This window comes from Neolamprologus brichardi, chromosome 7, assembly GCF_056152115.1.
Source record: "Neolamprologus brichardi isolate AB-2024 chromosome 7, ASM5615211v1, whole genome shotgun sequence".
NCBI classification, from domain to species: Eukaryota; Metazoa; Chordata; class Actinopteri; order Cichliformes; family Cichlidae; genus Neolamprologus; species Neolamprologus brichardi.
In genome coordinates, this window is record NC_142110.1 from 66,095,247 (window position 1) to 66,119,216 (window position 23,970).

General features: G+C 40.4%; 2 protein-coding genes across 2 annotated transcripts; one reads left to right on the forward strand and one right to left on the reverse strand.

Annotated features, from left to right (window-relative positions):
* Positions 1-5,113: 5,113 nt before the first annotated feature.
* On the forward strand, positions 5,114-8,797 carry myod1 (myogenic differentiation 1). Its single transcript, XM_006805385.3, has 3 exons — positions 5,114-5,862; positions 6,477-6,558; positions 7,265-8,797. The coding sequence occupies exons 1-3, from the start codon at positions 5,275-5,277 to the stop codon at positions 7,492-7,494; spliced, it is 900 nt and encodes a 299-aa protein (XP_006805448.1). The 5' UTR covers positions 5,114-5,274; the 3' UTR covers positions 7,495-8,797.
* Positions 8,798-12,383: 3,586 nt separating this feature from the next.
* On the reverse strand, positions 12,384-21,975 carry LOC102796708 (troponin T, fast skeletal muscle isoforms-like). The gene is made up of 10 exons (XM_035914161.2): positions 21,897-21,975; positions 18,377-18,395; positions 18,196-18,241; positions 17,988-18,104; positions 17,566-17,643; positions 17,148-17,261; positions 16,962-17,074; positions 16,674-16,764; positions 15,694-15,734; positions 12,384-12,623 (listed from the first exon to the last, which is right to left on the reverse strand). Exons 1-10 carry the CDS (start codon positions 21,958-21,960, stop codon positions 12,590-12,592), a joined length of 717 nt encoding a protein of 238 aa, XP_035770054.2. The 5' UTR covers positions 21,961-21,975; the 3' UTR covers positions 12,384-12,589.
* Between the last annotated feature and the right edge of the window lie 1,995 nt (positions 21,976-23,970).

Consider the following 23,970-nt stretch of genomic DNA (forward strand, 5'->3'; position numbering starts at 1 on the left):
GCCTTTTTGTTGTTGTTGTGCTAAGCTAACAGGCAGAATGCTACAGGTATAGCTCTAAAGAATGTAGCATCATGGGCAGTGTAGTCCGTGCTGCAGGGAGAATGGACTGCCATACTCGTTATGTGTCTGTGAGCGAAGGAGGGAGAAAAAGGAAAAGTTCGAGCTGTCATCGAGCAAAAACGGGAGCTAGAAGCATGTAAATATAATAATAACCACTGCAGCCAAGAAGAGAGCCTGACGAGCCCAGTTGTAAGTAAGCTATTAAGACTCGACTGTACACCGTGTTCGTGTTTTCCTCCAAAAACAATAAGTTCCGTTGGAGCAGCCTTTCAACGCCTCTCTCTGTCTCTTGCTAGCTAACTTGACCCAGACAACAAAGTAAAGCTAGTTTTCGGCTACGAGCCGACACAGAACCCACCGTATTAGCCAGAGGTCCCTTTACTACGGTTCGGAGCCGCGGACCTTCAGTAACAGTAATAAATCACAGCAATAGTACATTCATGTAGTTGTAAACAGCATGATAATATATTAAGTAATCCAAAGTATTCAGAATACGTTACTCTCATTGAGTAACGTAACGGAATACGTTACAGAATACATTTTGGGGCATGTAATCTGTAATCTGTAATGGAATACATTTTAAAAGTAACCTTCCCAACATTGTCCACATCCATGGATTTATCTATGTGCACGCTTTTTCTACATTTTGCAATAATGCGTCTTACTGTCTCTTCCACGTTTAACGTCAAACATACAGTATTTAGCAGCACTTGAGTTAATGTACTTTCTCACTTTAAGCCATGGAAAAAACAGACATTATCCGGAGGTCAGGGTCAAGAGCATTTGCTGCACAGGGACACCTCAGTAGGTACGAGATGCCGCGATGAGCACTGCTGCTGTGGTAGAAGCCTCGTGGGTCCTGATGGCCGTTTAAATTATCCAGTATGAGGAGCTGACTTGTGGATCCATTTTGAAACAATATTTACGATCTGAACTTTATCTGTGAGACAGAGAAGCTTCAGTCTGCAACTGCCTTCTCGTTTTACTCCGACAGCAACCTCACGTTCATCCCGGAACGTCTCAGCACGAGGATTTATTTTTCCCCCCCCGCTATCCGTCATTTTGTCAGAGCAGGTGTTTCTATCTCTGTTTCTTTTCTTTTTTCAAACGGCAGATATCTCATTTTGGAACGAAGCTCTTCATTTGGGGCAGGCGTTAGTGATCGGTGGTGGAGGAAAGGGTGAGGGTAGGTTAAACCCCCAGAGACCTGCCCCTGACTCTGGCCATAAGCCAGTCAGGGTGTACATTTCCCCCCCCCTTGAGTTCCGGAAAATTGGCGAGATTAATGCTGTGGCAGAGGGATGGTGGTGCTGATGGCGTTTCCAGATGGCCAGCGGATTCGGCGGTGGTGGCGTTGGCGCGTCACAGCGTGGCCTCCGACCGCAGCCCCGGCTTTATGAGTCGTGTAAAATTGCTTCAGGCCTGAGGCCCGGGCCCAGTCAGCAGCAGTTTGGGACACCTTGTTATCTGTCTCTCAAATACTGTGTCCCTCCACAGGACAGCATTTCCCATTAGTTTGGTTTTTATGTTTCATTTCATTCAGTTAAAGTGCAAAGACTTCTGCTGAGGATCATTTTGCTTTGAAGTGACATAAATAACATCACCAGACTGCTTTAAATACAGCAAGGATGCTTAAATAACAGGAACATATCATGGAGAAAGACTCAGTTACAAACACTGCAACAAAAGTGGGTCAACTTGGTTGGAGTGTCAAGTGTAAAGAAGGTCTGCCAATCTTTGATACCATATTAAAGTTTTCACATTGACGCATGAGACTAGTAAGTGAAAAACAAAGTTTATGAGTCTACTGGCCTGCCTCAGAACCTTCAGCAATATGTATCGGTGAGAGAACCATGTTTTTGGAGAGTGAAAAATGTAAAGGTCTCTATGAGAGTGGATTAGCACAACGCCAGAAGTTCAGCCTCTGGGAGCAGGAATGTGGCCGGGCGGTTTCATAGAAATCTGCACATTAGATTCAAAAGTAGAAGTTCAGATTAGCAGAGGTGAAGCTTAGCCAATGCACGATCTGATATCCTTGTGTTGGTGTTGTTCCCAGATCATCATACTAAAGGTTGTTCCAGGATCAACATTGCAAGTTGTGATGTCATACTTTTGCGACTTCGGGAAAAACCGGCGTAAAACAAAAAACTGTACTTAAGCTGCGAGAAACCGCCTTTGTCCACCGATCAACGGACCCTAACCCTGACCCTTTAATAAACGCTAAGCAGAATTGATATTGTCCTTGCAACATTGGAATTTCATAAATGCACGAATGGGTTGGTGCGCAAAAGAATAACGTCACAATAACGTGATTGGTCACTTGCAATGTTGAACCTGGAACAACATTTTCATGATGATCTGGGAACAACACCAACACGACGATATCAGATCATCCCTTCGCCAATAGCTCAAGCTACACCCACCTGTATTTCCACCCAGCTGTCATTCCATGTGGCCATGCACCTCATAATCAACAGAACTGTTTTTGCAGCAGCTTGGAAACATGTTTATTTCTGCTTCAACATTAGACATTTTAATTCATCTTCATCTTTGGGCTATAGGGAGCCGCCAACATGGATCATTTGCTTCTATCCCTAGCATCTTCCTCTGTTACACCAACCTCCTGCATGTCCACTGCATCCATGATGGATCCAACCCCAATTCAGTTAAATTCAATTCAGTGAAAATCAATTGTATTATCCGAGAACAGTTACCGACAATCGGCACTTAGCGACAGTGGGAAGGAAAAACGTCCTCTTAGCAGGAAGAAACCTCTGGAAGAAGCTCAGGGAGGGAAAAACATCGTCCATGACGAGCTGGGGGTGAGGGAAGGAAGACAGAACAAAGACATGCTGTGGAAGAGATCCAGAGATTAATCATAACTAAACACAGAGTGACAATCCCCCAGGAGGGCTCAGTGTCACCTGTTCCAGCACTAACTCTATGCTGGCTAATCTTAAAAGTAGAGCTAGTGTCTGTCTCTTAGATCCACATGGGGAGCTGGTTCTACAGAAGAGGGGCCTGAGTGCTGGAGGTTTTGCCTCCCATTCTACTTTCAATATTCTAGGTACCACGAATAAACCAGCAGTCTGAGAAGGAAGTGCTCTGCAGGAACACAATCCAACATATTTGTTGAATATTTGCACTGAAAGACATATCCTGGTCAAAAATGACTCCAAGATTCCTCACAGTGTTCATGTTCTTGAAGCAAACTTCATGTGTATAAGGATCTTTCTCGGCATGAAGCTGTGCTGCTGTTCACTGATCAACGCCTCTTCGCTTCTTAGTACATGTCCATCTCTACTTTCAGTCACTCTAACCTGTTCTCTAAGCAGTCTCTCTGCCTGGCCAAACAATACAAAAACGCGGGAATTAGTAAATTAACTCATATTTGAAGCCTCAGATGAACATTGGAGGAACTGCAGGTTCTGGTTTTAATTTAATTTCCTTCATTATTATTTTTTTCACCCTGGAGATTGAAGCTTGGATTAAAAAAGAACATAACATGGAGTTTCAGGAGTCTTTGTGATTCATTTGAACTGGTGCATTGTGTATGTCACAGAACTGGAAAAAAATGTGCGAAAAAATAAAAATGATTCTTTGCATTTTCCCCATTTTATCGCGTAATTATAGGAAAACCTACTTCAAGCATCATCTCAGCAAACAGCCTCTAACATCTGTTACCTCTGGATGAGTTCATAGCCTGCAAATTTCACCTCAGGAGTAAAGAAGAGCGCGATATATATCCTGCACACTGATGGCTGCTTCTTCGGCGCCCTCCAGCTGCTGCAGTTGTGCACTGCAGCTGCACAGCTGCCGGCGTGTTTTGGGAAAAGGGATAATGCGCATTTTGCAGTTTGTGGATGCAGCGGGTGCAGCGGTGACAGCTGAGAGGAGGAGGTCAGTCCTGGGTGCAGACAGTCGCAGGGGAAACACTGCATCTAAAAATAAACTCGGTGACATTTAAGTTGATTGCTCGGTTCACACTTTCATGCAGTATTTACACTTGAAAAGCGGCGCAGCAAAGACACGAAGCCTGATCGCTGTATGGAGACTTTGTATACAGTTGCATGAGTGACGCATCACTTATTGTGTTTTAATATAAATATATATTTGTTAATACTATTAATTGTTTTTTGTGTGTGTTTTAAGCTGTATTGTTTTTCTTGGAGGAACAACTCTGCTCTGATAGGACGGTACAGAGGAGGTCAAAGGTTACAATTATATCTACATTCGATATATATATATATATTAAATGAATAAACAAAAAAAATAAATACACAGATAAAATAATGAATAATGAAATATGAAATAATAATGAAATAATATAGTAATAAACCCATACCACATTATGACAATAATAATAATTATTATTATTATTAATATTAATTGTGATTTTTATTCTACATCAGTTATATTTAGCCTTTAATTTGTGATTTTTTTGTCAATAGTTTTAACCTCCTAACACCAAGTTTAAATCTTCATTTTTTAATAATTAATTTTCACAAATTGTTCTAATTTCCGTTCTTTGTTATTATTATAATTGTAAACGCTGTTTTTTTACTTTGGTTTACAAAGGCGTTTTATAACTGAACTGTATATATTTTCATTTTTTTATATGTTTTGTTATTAATTAATTCGAACACGTCGTCAGTCCATCTTGCAAATGAAATGCATTGTAACGCCGTGAATAAAAGTATTTAATTCATGACGTCATGATTCCTTAGAGGTCATTAATATTCATTCAAATGATACAAATGAAGCGTGACAATGAACCAATGCACAGAAAAGTATAGCACATGGAATAATGGCAGCTATTTAACAGATGCATATTGACTTTGTTGATATCGATACGCATTTTTTAAATGTATGTATTAAACTTACATTTCCCACACGCCCCCCGCCGTGTGCAGCAGTACATTACTGCCCTGTGAGGGGTAATCGGACACTAATTACCGTGAAGCTGTAAACCCCTCCTGCCAGCAGCTGATTGGACAGACCTCGGTGAACCCCATCATCTTGAACCCGCCCCCCACCGTCCCAGGTATAAGGGGCTCCAGGTCCACGGCTGGAGGGCAGATCAGTTTGTGACAGGACTGTACATTCCCTCAAAAGCCCCGAATCCTGCTTCACGTTTCAGTTCTTCCCTAAAAAAGAGAGAAAAGTTTGGTCATCACTGGATTTTCTTCTTCCTGCTGTGTTCTGGACTGAACCATGGAGTTGTCGGATATCTCTTTCCCCATCCCCACCGCTGATGATTTCTATGACGACCCCTGCTTTAACACCAGTGACATGCACTTCTTCGAGGACCTGGACCCGCGGCTGGTCCATGTGGGGCTGTTGAAGCCTGACGACTCCTCCTCTTCATCCTCATCCTCCCCTTCCTCCTCTTCCTCCTCCCCGTCCTCCCTCCTGCACCTCCACCACCATGCCGAGGTGGAGGACGACGAGCACGTCCGCGCCCCCAGCGGGCACCACCAGGCGGGCCGCTGCCTGCTCTGGGCCTGCAAGGCCTGCAAGAGGAAGACGACCAACGCGGACCGGCGGAAGGCGGCCACGCTGCGGGAGCGCCGGCGGCTCAGCAAGGTCAACGACGCCTTCGAGACCCTAAAGCGCTGCACGACGGCCAACCCCAACCAGAGGCTGCCAAAGGTGGAGATCCTGCGCAACGCCATCAGCTACATCGAGTCCCTGCAGGCGCTGCTGCGCGGTGGCCAGGAAGACGGCTTCTACCCGGTGCTGGAGCACTACAGCGGGGACTCGGACGCATCCAGCCCCCGCTCCAACTGCTCCGACGGCATGGTGAGTTCAAGGAGCGACAGGTGTGAGAGAGGCGCACCATCTTTTGAATTAATCCAAAGGAATTGGGGATATTTTACTGTCTGCTCCAACTCTGATGTTTAATATTAATTTATTTATTTTATTGTGATGAATCGAGACAAATCAAGCAATTCGTTTTTTTTTCTCTTATTCATGACATTTAAATTTCATGTAAAATAGTGATTTAAAATAGAATCATTTAGCTGCCTGTGTGTAACTTTCTCATTACTGGTCATTTTGTGTCAGAATCGGAACGAAGCAAATTTAGTTTCAAAGTGTTTTTAAAACATTTTCTTTCGTCTCGTCTCAACAAACACACAGGAAACAGATTTAAACCGTTTTTAGACCCCGGATGTAACAAACGGAGAGACGTGGATGGAAAAAATAATATCTGAGTTCAGGGACTTTATTAACGTGGTATGACAAACAGCTACCGTGACTCAACCATTACCACACACACACACACACACACACACACACACACACACACACACACACACACTTATTTAGACTTATTTTCTAATCGCTCTGCGGGATTTCTCTGGTGGATTCTTTAGTGTCTCTGTCAATATTTAATTTTCTCTTTTCTTCTTCAGACGGATTTTAACGGCCCCACCTGTCAGACAACCAGAAGAGGAAGTTATGACAGCAGCTCTTATTTCTCCGAGACTCCAAACGGTAAGAAAAGATTTTAATACGTGTTTAAAATAATAAACCACGCAGTAAAGTGACGGCAGTTAGCGGGGAAAGACAAATAGAGGACGCAGTAAAAGCAACAGGCCAATAAAACAGTTGATGCTGTGCTTTCTTTGAACCGATTCTTTCTTTATTTAATTGTTTAAAATGTAAAAGTTCAATGTTAATGTTAATTTTAATGTTAGGACCAACGTATAAAAGTAAGATTATAAACCATACGATGAATTAAAAGCTCATTTTTAATTTCAGCTAATGTAAAAAGAGCATTTCTTCGTTTTTTTGGGTTTTTTTTGTAGATCTTTTCGACAGTAAATAATTAATATATAATACAGAAGCTGAGATAGTGAGAAAATATTCTGAGTTAAATTAAGCTCTGTAAATACAAAACAAGCATGAAAACAATTAAACTCGATCTGTGATTATTAATGCTAACAACTAATTCCAAATAATTTGAAAATAAATTATTATTATTATTATTATTATTATTATTATTATTATTATTATTATTATTGGTTTGGGGTTTGTTTTTGATGATGATGATTTGATTATGTTTTTTGTGTTTCCATAACAACAGTTTTGTCATCTTTGTCCCCCAATATGAATGATAGAAATAAATAAAAAAAAAAACAAAACTCATCCATAGTAATGATTTTTTTTATTTACTATAACGTCTTGTTTTTTTGTGCAGGCGGTCTGAAAAGCGAACGCAGTTCAGTGGTGTCCAGTCTGGACTGCCTGTCCAGCATTGTGGAGCGGATCTCCACTGATAACAGCAGCCTGCTGCCGCCTGCTGACGGCCCAGGATCCCCACCGACGACAACTGTGCCGGTGGGTGAAGCAGGCACCGCCCCGGCGACCACTCAGGTCTCGTCTCCGACTGCCAGCCAGGACCCCAGCCTGATTTACCAAGTCCTATAGACCCTCACACATAGATATTCAACTCGGACATTACAATAAATTAAAAAATCCCCAAATCTTGTCAAACCATCACCACACACACACACACACACACACACACTGAAAATGATCATTTATACCAGCTGAACTGAGAAACCACCACTATGGTTCGGATCAGCTGCTTCTTATGTATTTATTCTCTTTAGATCAATGTATGGAAGCTCATTCCTGCCAAAAAAAAAGATCAGCAGTAAAAATCATTTTAAGTGTTTTCAATTGAGTTGCCAAGAAAAAAACCCGAGGCTGTGAGGTCTAATTAAAAGTACACATACCTAAGATTTATTTTCAGTTATTAGATATATGTTTAACAAAGGAATGATAAAATCTAGAATTACTGATTTCAAACTTATATGTAAAGAAAGATTTTTTTAAGTGTCCAAACTAAACATTTCTACACGGAGACGCTAATAAAAGGAGGAGCCTGAAAAAATGATTTTAAAAAGTCATAGTCAGGAGCTGAAGTCTTAATTTTGACCTTGTATGTCATACAAATGAAAAGTTGCTTTTATCATTCCAAAGTTACCTACATTAGTTAATTTTCCAAGCAGGAATGAGCTTCCACAGCCACCCCAGATTCCCTTTCCTGTTTCTGAAATAAGTCGAGATCAGACCACTTAATTCTATAGTTGCATTTTAAATAGAAACCAGTTCGGTTCTTGCTGTATTTTTATTTAATTTTAAGTTATGAAAAATATTTTAAGCCTCAGCTTAGTCTTTCAGATGGATCCCCCCATCTTCCCCACTCCAGCCTTCTGTGTATAGTCTAGCTGATGAAGGACGGAGGCCAAAAACCACCCATTAACATTCCTCCACTTTCGTCTATCTGAAGTCCGAAAGGCCCCAGCTGTTCGATTCCCTCAGGAGGAAAAAGGAACTACAGTAACTGTTTGACATTTTAGAAGGAAACTTGATGTAAAAGCAGTAAAAGCTTAACAGAATCCGGCCTGCGTGTACGGAGGTATTGTAGTGACTTTTTTTCCTCCCGTCAGTTTTGAAGTAGGTTCAGACCTCCTTCCTGTCCAAAACGGATTTTTAATTTCTTTCATTTGTCATTTCACTCACTGCAGCGGAGGACCACTTTTCTGTTTCTGTAAATATTCTGTAAATAAGAGCTGATTTGTTCCAACTGAAAGTATTAATTATGTATTTAATGTTTCTGTCTGTACGTGCTTTTGTTTGTTGTGAAAAATGTTAAACTTTATATTTATACATCTGAAAATGAGTGACAGTCTAAAGACAAATAAATGCTTATTTATACAAAATATATACATATGACTCTGACTTATGATGTCTTGTTTTTTGTTTGTTTTTTTTAATGTCCAGAATTTATTTTTTAAAATTTTATAATTTTTTGTGGGAAATTTTTTAAGAAAATGTTTTCATTGCCTTGATATTTAAAATAATTGAACGCATAAATTTCAAAGCAACTGCTGGTTTTTGTCCATAAAACTACTCGTCTAAGATTACCACAAAGTAAAAGATCTCTCAGCAAAATTAGCAACAGTTTAGGCACTATTGCTCCGATCAAACCAGTGAGCTGGGATGTTTTATTCTAAACATGAACTACTGTTACAGCAACAGACATGGACTACTGGTGTCCCACACAACAACTCAATGTCCACTATGTGAAGCAGCCAAACACATGCCTGCTCCTCTCGCTAACTGAGATAAACTGCTGACATATTTGTTTTACATCTATACTGTCCAGTGTCTCCTGGTGGACATGGCAACACATTATTCACGGTTACATACAATTTTAGACTGATGTGGGCCAAAGCCTCGCACATACTTGCCATCCTTGAGACCTCAGAATTAGGGAGACATTCAAAAGGGCTGTTGGGGGGGGGGAGTGGTATACATATATATGTACAAAAAACTTAAATTTTACAATGTTTATTTATTGGATAAAATAAGTAAATGTCACCGTTATTATTGTCCGGCCGGAAACAAGCTGGGGGTGTCCAAATTCAGAGGCTGCGTCCACCTGAGGACCCGGTGTTGTGCCAAAAAGTGATTGTCTGCCAAAAACTGATTGCTTGTATTTAAACTGCTATAAATAACTTGTTGGTCTATAATATGTGAAACATATGTCAAATGTATCCAAAATGTATCAAGTCATCTTGAGTAAAAACAACATTCCTGTAACAAGGTAGAAGCCGCAATCACTTTTTGGCAGTGGCTTTTATGTATCCTTTAAAGAAATTCTTGTTGGCTTTAAAAATGTCTCTTTTAAGAGTAAATTGGCCAAGAGGACAGCTGAAATTGCAACAAATGCAAAAATAGTTCTGTAAATATATTTTAAGTGGACAAACGGGAGCTGATGGATTATAATGTAAGTACAATAACACAGTTACAAAGATACTTGACAAACAGGTAAATTTTTAATTTTATATATAACCCCTTTGTAATACCTGTTCACCAAAGTCTATTTAGCAACATACATAACGATATTACACATAAAAAACACACGGAAACATTGGAAATCAGTATTTTTCCGATATTTGAAGTTTACTCAGCTACATTCTCCCTGGAAAATATGTTAAAAGTTTATTTTGCGACCCAGAAAGAGTAATAAGAGTAATATTAAAACTAAGTAGATGCAGTAGTAGTAGCCATTGTTGGAAACTGGAATTGACTTGGCCGATATGGGATATGGTTTTTGAATTTTGTTGTCCGGGTGGAAAATCGGGAGAAATTCGGTAGAATGGTGGCTCCTGAAATTCGTGATTCTCGGGAAAAATCGGGAGGGTTGGTATGTGGGCCTAGCATAGCCTGTAACGTTATTGTGACGGACACGTTTTATGAGTGAACTTGACTTTAAGTGACTTACAGATTTCTTTGAAAAATACTTTCTTATATGCAGGTTCTTTTTGCTGCCGTCCTCTCTACCTTGCAGGTCCTGGCAGCGCAGGCTTGCTGCTGCTAAAACTAAACAGAGCTCCCTGAAAGGCTCAGCCAATCACATTGGTCATATTTGTCACATGAGGAAGGACTCCAGCAGAGAATTTAACTCTTTCTGCACCGCTGGGTGAATCAGACATTGACAGATCGTTTTTATCTTTGTATCGGGTCAGTACTTTAGTTAAGAGTGATGGTGACTGTCACAATAACTCTGCTAACAATTATAATATTCAAGTTATTTTAAATCCCTAAATGACTAATGAAGGTTTGAGCTTTAAAACGCTTCTGAACAAACACAAACATTGTCCGATCCTGTTCCCGTGACCTTGACTTACATGCTGAGGCTCTGCTCCGTGGTACACAGACCAACAGCGCCATCAAGTGATTCTACGGAAGAACTGCAGCAATTGGCACCTGCAGGTTTTGGTTTTAGTCCTTTGCACTGCTGCCAACATCAGCACATGTGCATTTGTGTCATCACTGGTGTTTGTGACTCCTCATACTTGTTTGTGTTTTTCCTTTTTGGTGAATAAAATAACGTTTAGCAATTTAGCTCGTCTTGTCTCCCGCCATTGTCACTGGCTGTGTGGCAGCTTGTGACAAAATAACAGTGAAAGTGATTTTTTTTTCTTTTTTCCACAAATAAATCTATTTTTTCCTCATTTTTTCTGTTCAGGAATGCAGGTAAATATCAGTAATATGAAAAAATGTAATGTGCTTTCTAAACTTTTTTCAGCTTTTCTTCTAAAGCTAATAAAAATGAATAGATAATAACAATAATGATATTTAAATATAATTTTTAGTAAAGTTACAGTAAGTTTTGTGAGGTTATTTAGTAGAAAAAAAGAATATTTTACTCATAAATATATATTGATTAGTGTGTAATTATGTCTTTCACCAAACTGATGCATTCTCATAAACAGCAGCTGGCACCTGTTTGTGAAAGCTGCCATGTTGCCATGTCAGTGGCCGAGCTGGACATCGCTGTTCCATCTTAACATGTTTTATGTATCTGACTAGATTTCAGACACATGTAGAAAACCAAAGGCAGAGGAGACAAGAACCTGTGGGGATTTTGAATCCTGGAGTCAAATATTATTTATAGCTGCACCTTCAGCCTCACGATATGAAGCATCATAACCGTGTTTCATTGTCATCAAAGAAGCGGAAAAGCAAAGGAAAGAGACAGTGTGACAGGCCTCTGAATAAGATGTTATCTTCTTCTGTCTTACCTCAAGCCTCATCTCCTGAACTGATGTCCTGGCTGCAGCTAACAGCAGCTAACAGCAGCTAACAGAGGCTAAACAGCGGCTAACAGCGGCTAAACAGCGGCTAACAGCAGCTAACAGAGGCTAAACAACGGCTAACAGCTGCTAACAGCTGCTAACAGCAGCTAACAGAGGCTAAACAGCAGCAGTTACCGACAGAAAAGTAGAAGAAATCCTCAACAACTCACCTCAGCAGCACTGTCATTGGACAGAAGTGAGCTTCACTGACTCATTGACTCATATCAGACTCATGTCACAATATTTACAGCCTCCTCCAGAGTAGCTGGACAGATTGACTGCGCTAAACAACGGAATATTCCTTGCATTAAATTCAACATTTAATATGCTTTTATAAGATTAGATTAAAAATAAGATTTTTTTTATATAAGTAGTATTATGTATAAACTAGTTTCCCTCCCTCAATTAAAAATGATAATGTGCATACTGATCACTTGCAAAACCTAAAATATTTGGAGACTCTGATAAAAGCAGGGCCTCTGTTTCCTGCCGGGTCATTTAACAGTGTTGAAGAAACGACTTTAAAATTACATGTCTAAAAATACTGAACTTTATTGATTTACTAAAGAACAACAGATCTACAGACATGGCTTGAAGTGTCACACTTTATTTACAAAAATACTGAGAACCAAACAGTCGAGGGTGAGGAAGCGTGACGGCAACAAAGTTTAATGGTTTTTATTCCTACTGAAGAGCAGCTAAAGGCTCCTGGTTGCATGTTTCATAGTGTGGTTGGTTGGCTGCAGGGTAAACCTCAGCATTACAGGCTTCTTCTGAGCTAAGACCTTTGCCACAGCGTGCATTGCTTCATCAGGCATGTGTCCGAGATGATCTTGGTTTGGTTTCTGTGCACTGGCGGCCGAGTTGATCTACTTTCTGCGGCGGGCGGCTCCCTTCTTGCTGCTGTAATGCGAAACGCACAGAAATCGGACATATTTTAGAACGTTGAGCTGTTCTCACATTGTGCGATGCCGTCGATGCTGATTTGCAAATTTAGACTCAAACTCAAACTTCAGTGAACAGCTCAAAGACTCCTTTGTAGAAGTCAAGCACGAGGAGAGTGCAAAAACATGTTTTGCATCATCACATATGAAGCTGAGAGCATTTCACTGGCTGCAAGCATGTTTGTCCAAAATCTCTTGAGGAAACTGACTGATTAAAATAAAAATCTCTTCTCAGTTAAAGAAACGGATGGGTGTGTTTTTATCCAACCGTACAGATTTAGATTTTTCTTAAAATGTTGTGCAGCAATCATTAAAAAAAGTAACTGAAAATATTAAAATGATCTTTTCGAGATATGGAAAATATCTTAATTCAGAAAAAACATGAAAATCCTGTTTAGTGTATGTTTTGAGTGGGATTTTGGACGGCACGAAGCAGAAAAAACAACCCGGGAAATTCAGCTCGCATGCACAACTCATGCTGTACTTACCTGCCTGGGCTTAATCGATCCAAAGGCACTACCTCAAATCCACCCCCTTTATTTTCGATCGTGTATGCACCGTTACAGTCGTGTTTGCTCTAATTAAGACCTGTGAGTCTGTGAGAAGCTCAGGCTTTAGACTGCTCGAAATGTCCAGACAGTTTTTTTTCTATACTTAATAAAGAGCATATTTCCCAAATATGGTCAACGCAGGCACCAAAGCTCCGCCCACCTGCTGCAAGAAAGAAAGCGAATGCAACTGACATATGGTCATGTGTCATGTTTGATGTCTTAGGGTGAGTAGTTAATGTTCAGGGTAGAAGCGTGATGATGCAGCTGCACCCTTCTATTAAACACCTCTGCATTAAGTACTTGAGCTCGTTCGCCTGGCTGACCAACAGAGTCCAAACAACATGCCAGCTCAGATGTTTTTTGGCCTGTGTCTGGACCGGGATTGGAACTGAACCATCTGTGGCAGTGTTACTGAATGATTATGACTGTTTGAGGGATAAAACTAGCAGTCTTCTATCTAAAATTCATCATAAGATGCATGCTTGATTTTCTAAGACCTTTTCATGTCATTTTATAATGTTAATGATAAATTAAATGGTTAGGGTGTTATCACTGAAGGGTCTAAATTGACACAAATAATGCACCGTGATAACCTCGCTGTTTTTCCTGCACACACAATAACAGGCTGCTCTCTTAGACACTAAAATTTCCCTGCAGGGTGTCGAGTGTTTCATCATACTGTAACTAGCTTGATGTACTCTGTCCCTGTTAGTTTTCAGCCTTAAACCGACATGAACTGTCTCAGCGTTATGACAGTTATGTCTTGCCGAGGGGAGAGTTATCACATTATCACGTTATTGTGTGGAATTAAATTAAGTTATACTTTGGGGGGGGATTATTGGGTGCTGGCGAAGGCACCAATGACAATACTCACTGCTTCTGCAACTCATCAATGCGAATCCTGAAAGTGAGAACCTGGAAACAACACAGCAGCAGCTTTAACTTGCAGCAGGATACCTTTACCTCAGAGAACGACTCCTTCAGCTGAACGGGCTCAGTGGGCTGAAAGCTGCCGGCCAAAGCATCATGGGAAACCAAGGCAGCGCCGTGCATAAGAATCTTTTCGTTACCCAGAGTTTCTTCTGTCCTGTGATGTCACCAAATTAAGCACGTCTGCTGTGGTTTCCCACAAATGAGCACGAATATTTAATTCCCCTTTAGCTCAGCGGTGAAACCTCACCAAACCCTGACTTACCTTTATGCTCGCTCAAACACATAGCTGAGGCTGTGTGATGTAAAACTGAGCATCACAGTCACTCAGCACCACCTTTACAGACACTTTGGATTATTCATCTGCTTACAAACGGAGAGTTTGAGTCCAAAACTGGCACCGTGTTCATCGAGCTTCTCTTTGTTTCACCAACGTACAAGCAACTGTGGCTTACGACAAATATTGGAGTTTTACTAATTTAAAAGTGCGGTTGCAGTTCTCTGCAATGCCTCCATTTAACATTAAATGCATGACATTAGATGTATATTTTACTATAATGCACAAATACTTCTACACAATCTGGAGTTGAACAACCAAACTTGGTATAGAAGCACTTCTTGGGCCTATAAAGGCTCTTGCCAAGCGTCTAAACGACACCTACCACCTTTTTCTTTATTTTTCTCAGTAAAATATCTTATTTTTCTTGGCAGTTGTCACCTGCAGTACAGTAGCATAGTCATGTAGTAGTTATAATAATATAAACAGAGAGCTCTTGTGCTAATATAGAGGCTATAAATAGATTTATATATAGATATTATATACAGGTAAGCCCATTTTTTAAAGTATATGGAGGCAAGACCTCTGTCCACATTTAAACTCACTGAATATAAAATCAGTTCCAGTCATTTTAAGACTGGTTCTCTGAGATCCTTGTTTTAAAAAAAAAACAATCCTGGCAAAAAGTTAAAAACTACGGAGCCCCGCAGGGGACATGGGAGAAAAAAAAAAAATTAAGATGGACTTTTGCGAGATCTCGCAAAACTAACTCGGGATCTCGCAAAACAAACTCGGGATCTCGCAAAACTTTTGCGAGATCTCGCAAAAGTTTTAGCCGCAGTTTTAGCTCGAAGTTTTAGCTCGAAGTTAACGGGAGGTCGAGACCTACTACAGCCGGGAGGAACACCGCTTTCCCGGCACATCGTGCCTCGACCTCCCGGTCGGCTTCGAGCCAGCGTCCGAAGAATGCGGCTAAAACGTTTGCCGTCTCCCGAGTTTGTTTTGCGAGATCTCGCAAAAGTCCGTCTTAATTTTTTTTTCTCCCATGTCCCCTGCGGGGCTCCGTAAAAAAACCCACTCTTATTCCTGGAATTCCATGAGCACGTGTCACCTTTTGGAAACAAACTCCTCCGTCTTCTTTTGTTTCTCTCGCTTTTTAATCAGGTGGTGTGTTGTTTCCTATGTCAGCCAGCGGGGGGCGCTCTGCTCTGACTTTCCCCGTGCTAACATGCAGGGAGCCGGCATGACTGCTGCTCAGCTGCACTACTTACAATTTACTGAGCTCCTCGATTCTCTTACGCAGGGTAGTAACCTGGAGGAAATCAAGAGTATATCGAGGGTTCAAATCCCGAGGTGACCTTGGGATGCCAGCCTCATCAACCAAAACCAAACTACAACAAACGTCTGAAGCACCGAGTCATTTGTGCTCTTAACTTTAGACAATTTATGACTATTTATCTATATTATTAAATGGTCAAATTTAATTTAATCAAGATAATTTGAGGTAAAGTAAAAGTCTGTAAATAAACATAATGCTTAACAACAATCAAGTAGATAAAAGTTCAACAAAAGCAAATCTGTCTCCTCTGTAGCTGAATGTTTATTATATACTAATTATTAATTTGTATGTAACCAATGATTAATTATTGTATGTAACAAATTAATAATTCATTATATACAATAATCGATAATGTAATTTGTTGCATAAATGATTACTTACATATATGATTTCTTAAGTCATAAAAAATATTAGGTGTCCCACAAATCTTTGGATTTAGTGAACTATAAAAAAAATCAAGAGAATCAAGTAAATAAGAACAAACTAGTGAAAGAAATCCCACCTTCTGGTTTTTATGAAATTGTAAAATGCCCTAAAAACCTTAAAAATTTTAAAAACATAATCATATTTTAGCATTCAGTTCAAAACATGTTTAGATTAATGTCAGGATAAACTAAAAAAATGTGATAAAATATATGGAAAGAGAAGTTTTTGTCTCATAGAAAAGGGAAAACCCAGAAAATTAAATAACACATTTTAAACTGAAATCAAAGAAAAGCAGGAAAATAGTTTTATGGTATTTAAATAAGTATTAAATAATTCAAATGAAAAGAAATGTAAAATATTATTCTTTTCTCATCCCACTGACCTCTCTCAAACCCGTCTTATTGTTCGTGTCTAAATGCATGAAATTGGCTGAGAAGTTCTCAGTCAGAGACGCCATCGTGGGCGCTCACGAGGACGCCGTCTCACCTCGTACTTCTGCCTCTTCAGTCTCTCCGTGTGGTCGAACTTCTCAGACTCCAGCTGGGTCATCCAGTCATGCAGCTCTTTGATCTTTTCCCTGCAGCAAACACAAGAACACAAATAAACCAAGCAGTTCTTCTGACAGGTGGATTTAGCTTCTGGCACATTCAGTTCCTTGTCTTTACTTTGTTGAGGTTTTTCACCATTTTCTAGGACATTTCTAAGACGTTCAAACTATTTTACACAGGCGTAAAAGTCTACGGTTCTAGTTTTAGTTTCGCAGCCGAGTCGTACTTCAGCTTATCCTCGTTCAGATGGTCGATGTTCAGCTGCTTGCGCCTGGCGGCCAGGATCTTCTTCTTCTTCTCCCTCTCAGTCTCTTTCTTTCCTCCTCTCTTCTGGTCAGCCTGTTTGGACAGATGCAGGTCAACAGCTGATCCCATAGACACTGTGTGTGTGTCTGTGTGCATGTATACTGACTCTCTGCAGGTGGCTGCTGTACTGGGAGCCCATGCTGGACAGAGCCGACTTCTTCTTAGCATCATCATCTGCCTTCTTCTTGGCATCAGCCTCCTCTCTGATCCGCCTCTCCTCCTGATTTGACAAAAAACACCTCAGAGTGAGACCTCTGCATCCACCACCCGCTCTTTGATCGTCCCTGGTAACCACCAATTTGAACTTACTAACATTAGCTGCACTTATTCATCCTGAACCTGGAAAAACTGGCTTTAAATACTTTGCTGCCTACAAATGGAAGTCACAAGAAACTCCAACTACGTTCGCTCTTTTCAAGGGAACATTTTAAAAGGTTATGTTTATATATCTGCACCAAGACATTTTGTCTTTGCTCCATATATTCATAAAGCAGTCACATTTTCATAGTTTGAAAATAACACACCTCACGTCTGGCCTGGCGCTCCTTTTCCTTCTCAGCGCGGACCCTCTGCTGCTCGGCCCTCTCGGCACGACGCTTCTCCTGCGGGACAGGAGCAAACGATGGGTTAGAAAACAAAGATAACTCATATTTTTTAGTGTTTTTATTGTTGATGTTTTGTCTTTTCTCCCTTTGATTTGTGTCATTATCAGCTTGTCTGAGAGCCAAATTTTATTTAATAAAATGAATCACATTGAGAAGACATGCAGAGCCAACAGAGCTCAGCCTTTAGAAGCCATTCCTTGGCCAGAAATGAGAGCCAGTCACCAACTGCAAAAGGCAGGAAGTATTTCCTGTGTGGATGAATTATTGTGGAAGGCTTTTTGCAGTTTTCCAGTTCTATGGAAATATGAACAGATAAAACTACTCATTAGCTAAAAACTTACAATCCTCTCCTTGAGGGCGATCAGCTCCTCCTCCTCCTTCTTCCTGTGCTCAAAGTGAGCATCGATCAGGGCCTGCAGCTCCATCAGATCCTTGTTCTGACGTTTCTTCTGAATGTCCTGCAGGGCGGATCAACAGAAGCAGTATTCAGCTGTGCAAAGAAACACCCGTAAATGAACAAAATCTCTTCTACACTGCAGGCGGACTTACATCAAAGTCCACTTTCTCACCGTCTGGGATTTTTGGGGCGGTGGGCCTGCAAGAGAGCGTAGGGGTTTTGAGTGTACCGGCACACTAATTGAAAGCTTTCTTTGTCTTTTTTGCCCAAATAACTCCGATTTAAATGTCTACAGGAATCATTTGAAGTCAGACTACATAAGAAGGAACTTACTTGAACTTTGGCTTCTCCTCTGCGGGTTAAGAAGTGAAGAGGGGATGAGTGCATTTCACCAGATTAGAAAGAAAACAGATTATTTCAGTAAACCCAAGCATTACTCAGTGTGGCTTTGGATCAAGGTGACAGATTAGACAGTTTAAAAGGATAGGCTATTCACTTTTTAAGTTAGGGTTAGAACAACAGTCAAATAAGAGCAAACATGTATTACGAACAGTTTAAACAGGTGTGCAGTTAAAGTAAACCTGAATTGTTAACGTTGGTCTTTGGTTTCACACCGATACAGAGAATATGTCTTTTTTTGTTTTTGGCTTGACCCCAAGCAAAACATTTCCCTGTTTCCTTCATTTATCTGAACCCAGATTCTGGCGGCTTCATGCCATGCAGATGACAAGTGGCATAGCAAGAGTGTGGGGTTGCTGTGCAGTGAAGCACGTGTTAGCATTTCATATTCATTCGCCCTTCCTTCTCCACTAGTGGTTCCAAATTTTTCACCTTCATATTTGGATGCCAATTAGGGCCAGCGCTCCTGGATTCACACAGACAGGTAAAATTTGGACAGACAGCAGGCGTTCCCTGAGTACAGACGTCAGACCTGGACACTGTAGTCCTTCCCAAAACCAGAATGACAGATTTAAGATTGAAGTTTTTAAATCTACATACCTTCCTCTTCAGTGGGGTCTGCATGCAGCAGGCATCCAAAACAAAAAGCAGAACAGAACAGCGTTAGCGGGAAGCCTGGCAGCTGCAAACTGTACACAGTCTAACTAAGGCACACAGCTGATCTACTCAAGCTTAGCATGTTTAAAAAAATAAATAAAGAAACTGGTTACCACAATCAACTGATTAAGAAAGCCAGCTGCTTATAAGGGCAAAGTTTTACCTTTACTTCGATAACTAAGATGGTAAAACAGTAGTTCAATTTGTACGGAATCACTTTTATGTATAATATTTTTCATGTTAGCTTTAAATTACAAAAGAAAACAAACAAACTGTTTACTAAAGTTATAGAAGGGAATAAGCTGTCATAAAATCCAAACTTATTCATATTTCTACTGAAGGGGTTGAGATAAATACATCCCTTAAATGTTAATTGATCATTTATGATTGGCTACACCAAGTCCTTGTTTTTATCGAGGTCTCAGCTACACCTTACCCTGCATTCATGTATGTAGTTTTAAAACAAATTAGCATGTTTTATTTTTGGCATGTGCATGTTACATGATTGAGCAGAATACAAGATTAAGAGGAAGATGAAATATGAGTCTATTTTTTAAAATCTTTTTTTCCCCTCTATTAGCACTAAGGTTTGTCTTCCCACAGGGAGCAATCAGACGTAGCCTATCCTGCAGGTATGGTACCAATTTTATCCAATTTTTAAATCCTATCAAAGAGAGTAATTAGTTGCATGTTGTGCAGTAGTAAACACAGGGTTGAAATAAAAAAAAAATCTATTTTTCTATTGGTTGTCTTAGATTTTTCAACTCTCAAATGATTTTGTGCTAATATTTTAGCACAAAATCGCTAGCTAGCTAGGGTAGCGGAAAAGCCACCTGCATTCATGTATGTAGTTTTAAAACAAATTAGCATGTTTTATTTTTGGCATGTTTTGGCATATTTTTTGCACGTTACATGATTGAGCAGAATCCAAGATTAAGAGGAAGATGAAAAATGAGTCTATTTTTTAAAATCTTTTTTTCCCCTCTATTAGCACTAAGGTTTGTCTTCCCACAGGGAGCAATCAGATGTAGCCAATCCTGCAGGTATGGTACCAATTTTATCCAATTTTTAAATCCTATCAAAGAGAGTAATTGGTTGCATGTTGTGCAGTAGTAAACACAGGGTTGAAATAAAAAAAAAATCTATTTTCTATTTTTCTATTGGTTGTCTTAGATTTTTCAACTCTCAAATGATTTTGTGCTAATATTTTAGCATACAGTAAGCTAGGCTAGCGGAAAAGCCACCTAGCAAGAACTGTAAAATTATTTGTTACTAAAGAAGCAGATGCAAATTTAATGGTGTTTAGAAAGATAACTCCAAAAACATGTCCCAGCTTCTCAAAGATAACATTTTTAGAACGGAGAGCTAATGGAAAGTTAAAGTATTAGCACAACTCTATTAGCTATAGCTGAAGGAGTGAGCTTATTAGCATGTTTTCACTTTCTGACCCTAGTAGTTCAAACATAGCATTTTCAGCTTCTGCATGAACGCCCTGTCTCTGAATTCATGTGGAGGTAAAAGAAAGGTAGCGTTAGCTTAACATTAGCAGACATGGAGACGGTATAGACCAGTCTCACAGCAAAATGTTCAGTGCTAAACCGATTGTAGTCGGGTTCAGGATACAAACATGTTGTGTGTTTACAATACAGGGTGTATAATTGTGGACATTTTTTGTGGGAAAAGAAGTTGGGGAAAAAGGCTAAGTCTGTCTGGTTAAAATTAACCAAATGCTTTTAGTTTGCAAACTTTGAAAGAGCATAGAAAAAAGTGCGAGTGTGAATGGGTGAAGAGGCAAGTTGTGTAAAGTGCTTTGAGTGCTCAAATAGAGCTATATAAGAAGCAGACAATTTACCTTTTACCATAACCAAAGGGTGATTGAACATGAACTAGAAATGACAGTAAAGTCAAATATAAATAAAATCAAGAGGTTGAACGTCATGTCAACTTTCACTGAAAGACTTTAGGGGCTTTTCAACAATCATGTCTTGTGGAGTTACATGTATACGAACATAATTACATGTTTAAAGCCTTTATTGTGACACTCATGGGGACCAGCATTGCTCCTGCTCGTTTTGCAGTGAGACTGGGCTGCACATCAGGGTTAGTTATATCGAACTAACTGGCTGTAGCTGCCGGAGCGCATGTGACGCCTGGGAAAGGATCCAATACCCTCTTCCCCCCTTCATGCCACATACCTTCAGGCTCAGGCTCAGGTTCTGGTTCTGGTTCTGGTTCTACCACTGGTTCTGGTTCTGGTTCTGGCTCTGGCTGTGGTTCTGGCTCTGGCTCAGGGGCCGCCTCAGGGGCCACCTCTACCTCCACTACTACCTCCTCTTCTACAGCTACACAACATGCAGCGAGTCAAAAGGGGAGAGGAAGGGCAGTGAGAGGGTTAATGGAAGCAGGAGAAATGGAAGAGGGGAGGAGGCAGTCAGTGGATGAAAGGAGGAGATGTGAGATATGAGGAGGTTCGTGGTGAGGCAGTTCAAACAAACTGTCACCGGATGATGCTAAAGCAGGTGAGACAGCAAGCAGTTACAGGAAAGAAAAGGTCAGTCACTCATTGATGAAATGTGATCGATTCCTGGGAATACCTGCACTGCAATTGGATGCAGTCAAAGACAAAAGAGAGATTCTAACCTGTCACCAACCAACTTTGTTTACAACCTGTGTCTTCACTTATCTCAGGTTATGTTAGAGTTAACTAGCATGCCACAAAAACCTGTTCAGGGACGACTAACAAATTAGTATCAGTGACGTGAGACTTATCATCCGGAGTCTGGAGGTTGTGTCTTACCATCGTATTCTTCACGTCCGTCCGAGAAAGAGAGGAGCAGAAGAACATTATCAAAAGATCCCATATGTACCCATTTTTTGACAGAATACAAAAGCAAAATGTGGGTACACTGGGGATCCATGCTAAGCATACACAAAACAGTCCTCATGAGCTGATTGGAGCAAAACTTCCAAGTTGTTTTCAAAGTGTGTTCAGCTCAGGAGGACTGCACATTTGCAGATTGTCATGCAGAGCTGCAGGACTCTCTGCCAACAGGACTGCGCCGATTTGTGTGATTTATGTTTCTAAAAGTTTATATTTTAATCTCAAAAAGCATAAAAGGCACTGTCCTGTTGTCAGTGCTGGTGTGGTCATTTGCTTGAAGGAGAGAGAGCATTACTGCACAACTTGAATCTGGAGGAGTCAAGCCAAACCTGCAATTTGTCCAGTTCAAATAACTCTCTACAGGGGATGGAAAGTCAGTTAGACAAGATTCAGAAATAATCCTGGGTCTTTAGCATGGAACTCCCGACTGTACCTGGATCTAATTTTAGGGGTGGATAATTTTTTTAGATATATAATCAGGAGTGGTGGTGCTACTTACCCTCGACCCCACTGCAAGACAGAACACAAAGGAATGCTTAGAATTGTTGCAGCTTATCAAAATCAAACATGAAAATTTGTGGTTATGTGGTTAATTTGTCGGCTATTTGACTAAATCATCTTAGCTCAGGATCTTCTTTATTAGTGTTGTCCAGCAATTTAAGATTCTAGCTCACAAAAAGGCCTTAAGTCAAACATTTTTTGGCCAATCTACTGCTAGAAGATTAAAATCTTAGAGTTTGTGAATAAAAATGTGGGTTGACTTACACTTCCTCTGTGTCGGACATGATGGCAGTGGACTTTGCAACCTGAAAACAGAAGAGAAAACAGAAACTTTAAGTGTGTGTAAGAAGCGACTGCCCAGCCTGAGTGTATTTATAACTCAGGATTAAGTTGCAGATGTCTTAAATATGTCTCAGTGGCTCCACCCAGACCATACCTCACCCTGCCTGCCAACACTTCCACAAAATAATAATATAGAAATCTTTGAGTAGAATTATTTAGAAATGATTGTCAATAAAATTGATCTTGCATGTTGCATTAAAGGCATTCCTAAGATCTGTTGCTTCCAAATCTTCTTCAGTTTATAATTAGACTGTCGACTGAAATTCGAGCCTCAGGGCTGAATTTGCTTCTCTGATGATAAGTGAGAAGGGAGCCAAACATAGATTTATGCAAATAGTCATTTTTCCAGCTGCTCAGAGGATAGATGTTGGGCTGCTGTTGGGTGAAAAAAAGAAACCTTAAAGTAACTTAAATCTTTTCCATCACCATGTGTCAAAGAATAAAAGATGCTGCCACTCTACAGTCATCAACAGTATCCTGATCCTGCTGGAAAATCCCGGTTTGGATCTAAGATCTAATCAAAAGCCTGCAATGACAAACACACATGACCTGGATTTATGCATGATTTAATTTCCCAGCGATTAGATTTTGGATTAGTTGCCCATTAGCGTGAGACCACCATGAAGGCGTCCAACATCACAGCTATTTCCAAGAGACAGCTGCTTAGGTCCCACAGATCCAGTTTCAGTGCACCCACTGTTAAAGATTGGGTTCCTTCTCCTGGACCACAACCCATAATTCCACCTTCATTTCCTTATCAGGCTCTCCTCTCACATGGTTCCTTCAATCATCCTTCTGAGGATCCCTATCACCTGGGGGCACTTTGCTCAAGAATTAAAATAAACCCAGGAAGGCCGCCTTGAAGGTCTAATTCCCAAATGTCACAAATTCCAAGCTCGATGTAATGACAAAATGACGATTCCTTTACATCCACTCGTGAGCCCCTTGGCTCCTGTTCGAGATGATAAACTGTTTATCCTCAAGCTATGTGAGGTTCAGTTTGGGAACATGCCACGCCCTTTCACAGCTTCACCGAAATGTAACGTAAATAAGAGAAAACCTGCAATCCAGAAAAGATCTGAGGTCAAAGACCAAAAACAACAACGGGATTAGTCGCCGCTGTTCTCGTGGTGTTATATAACTCATT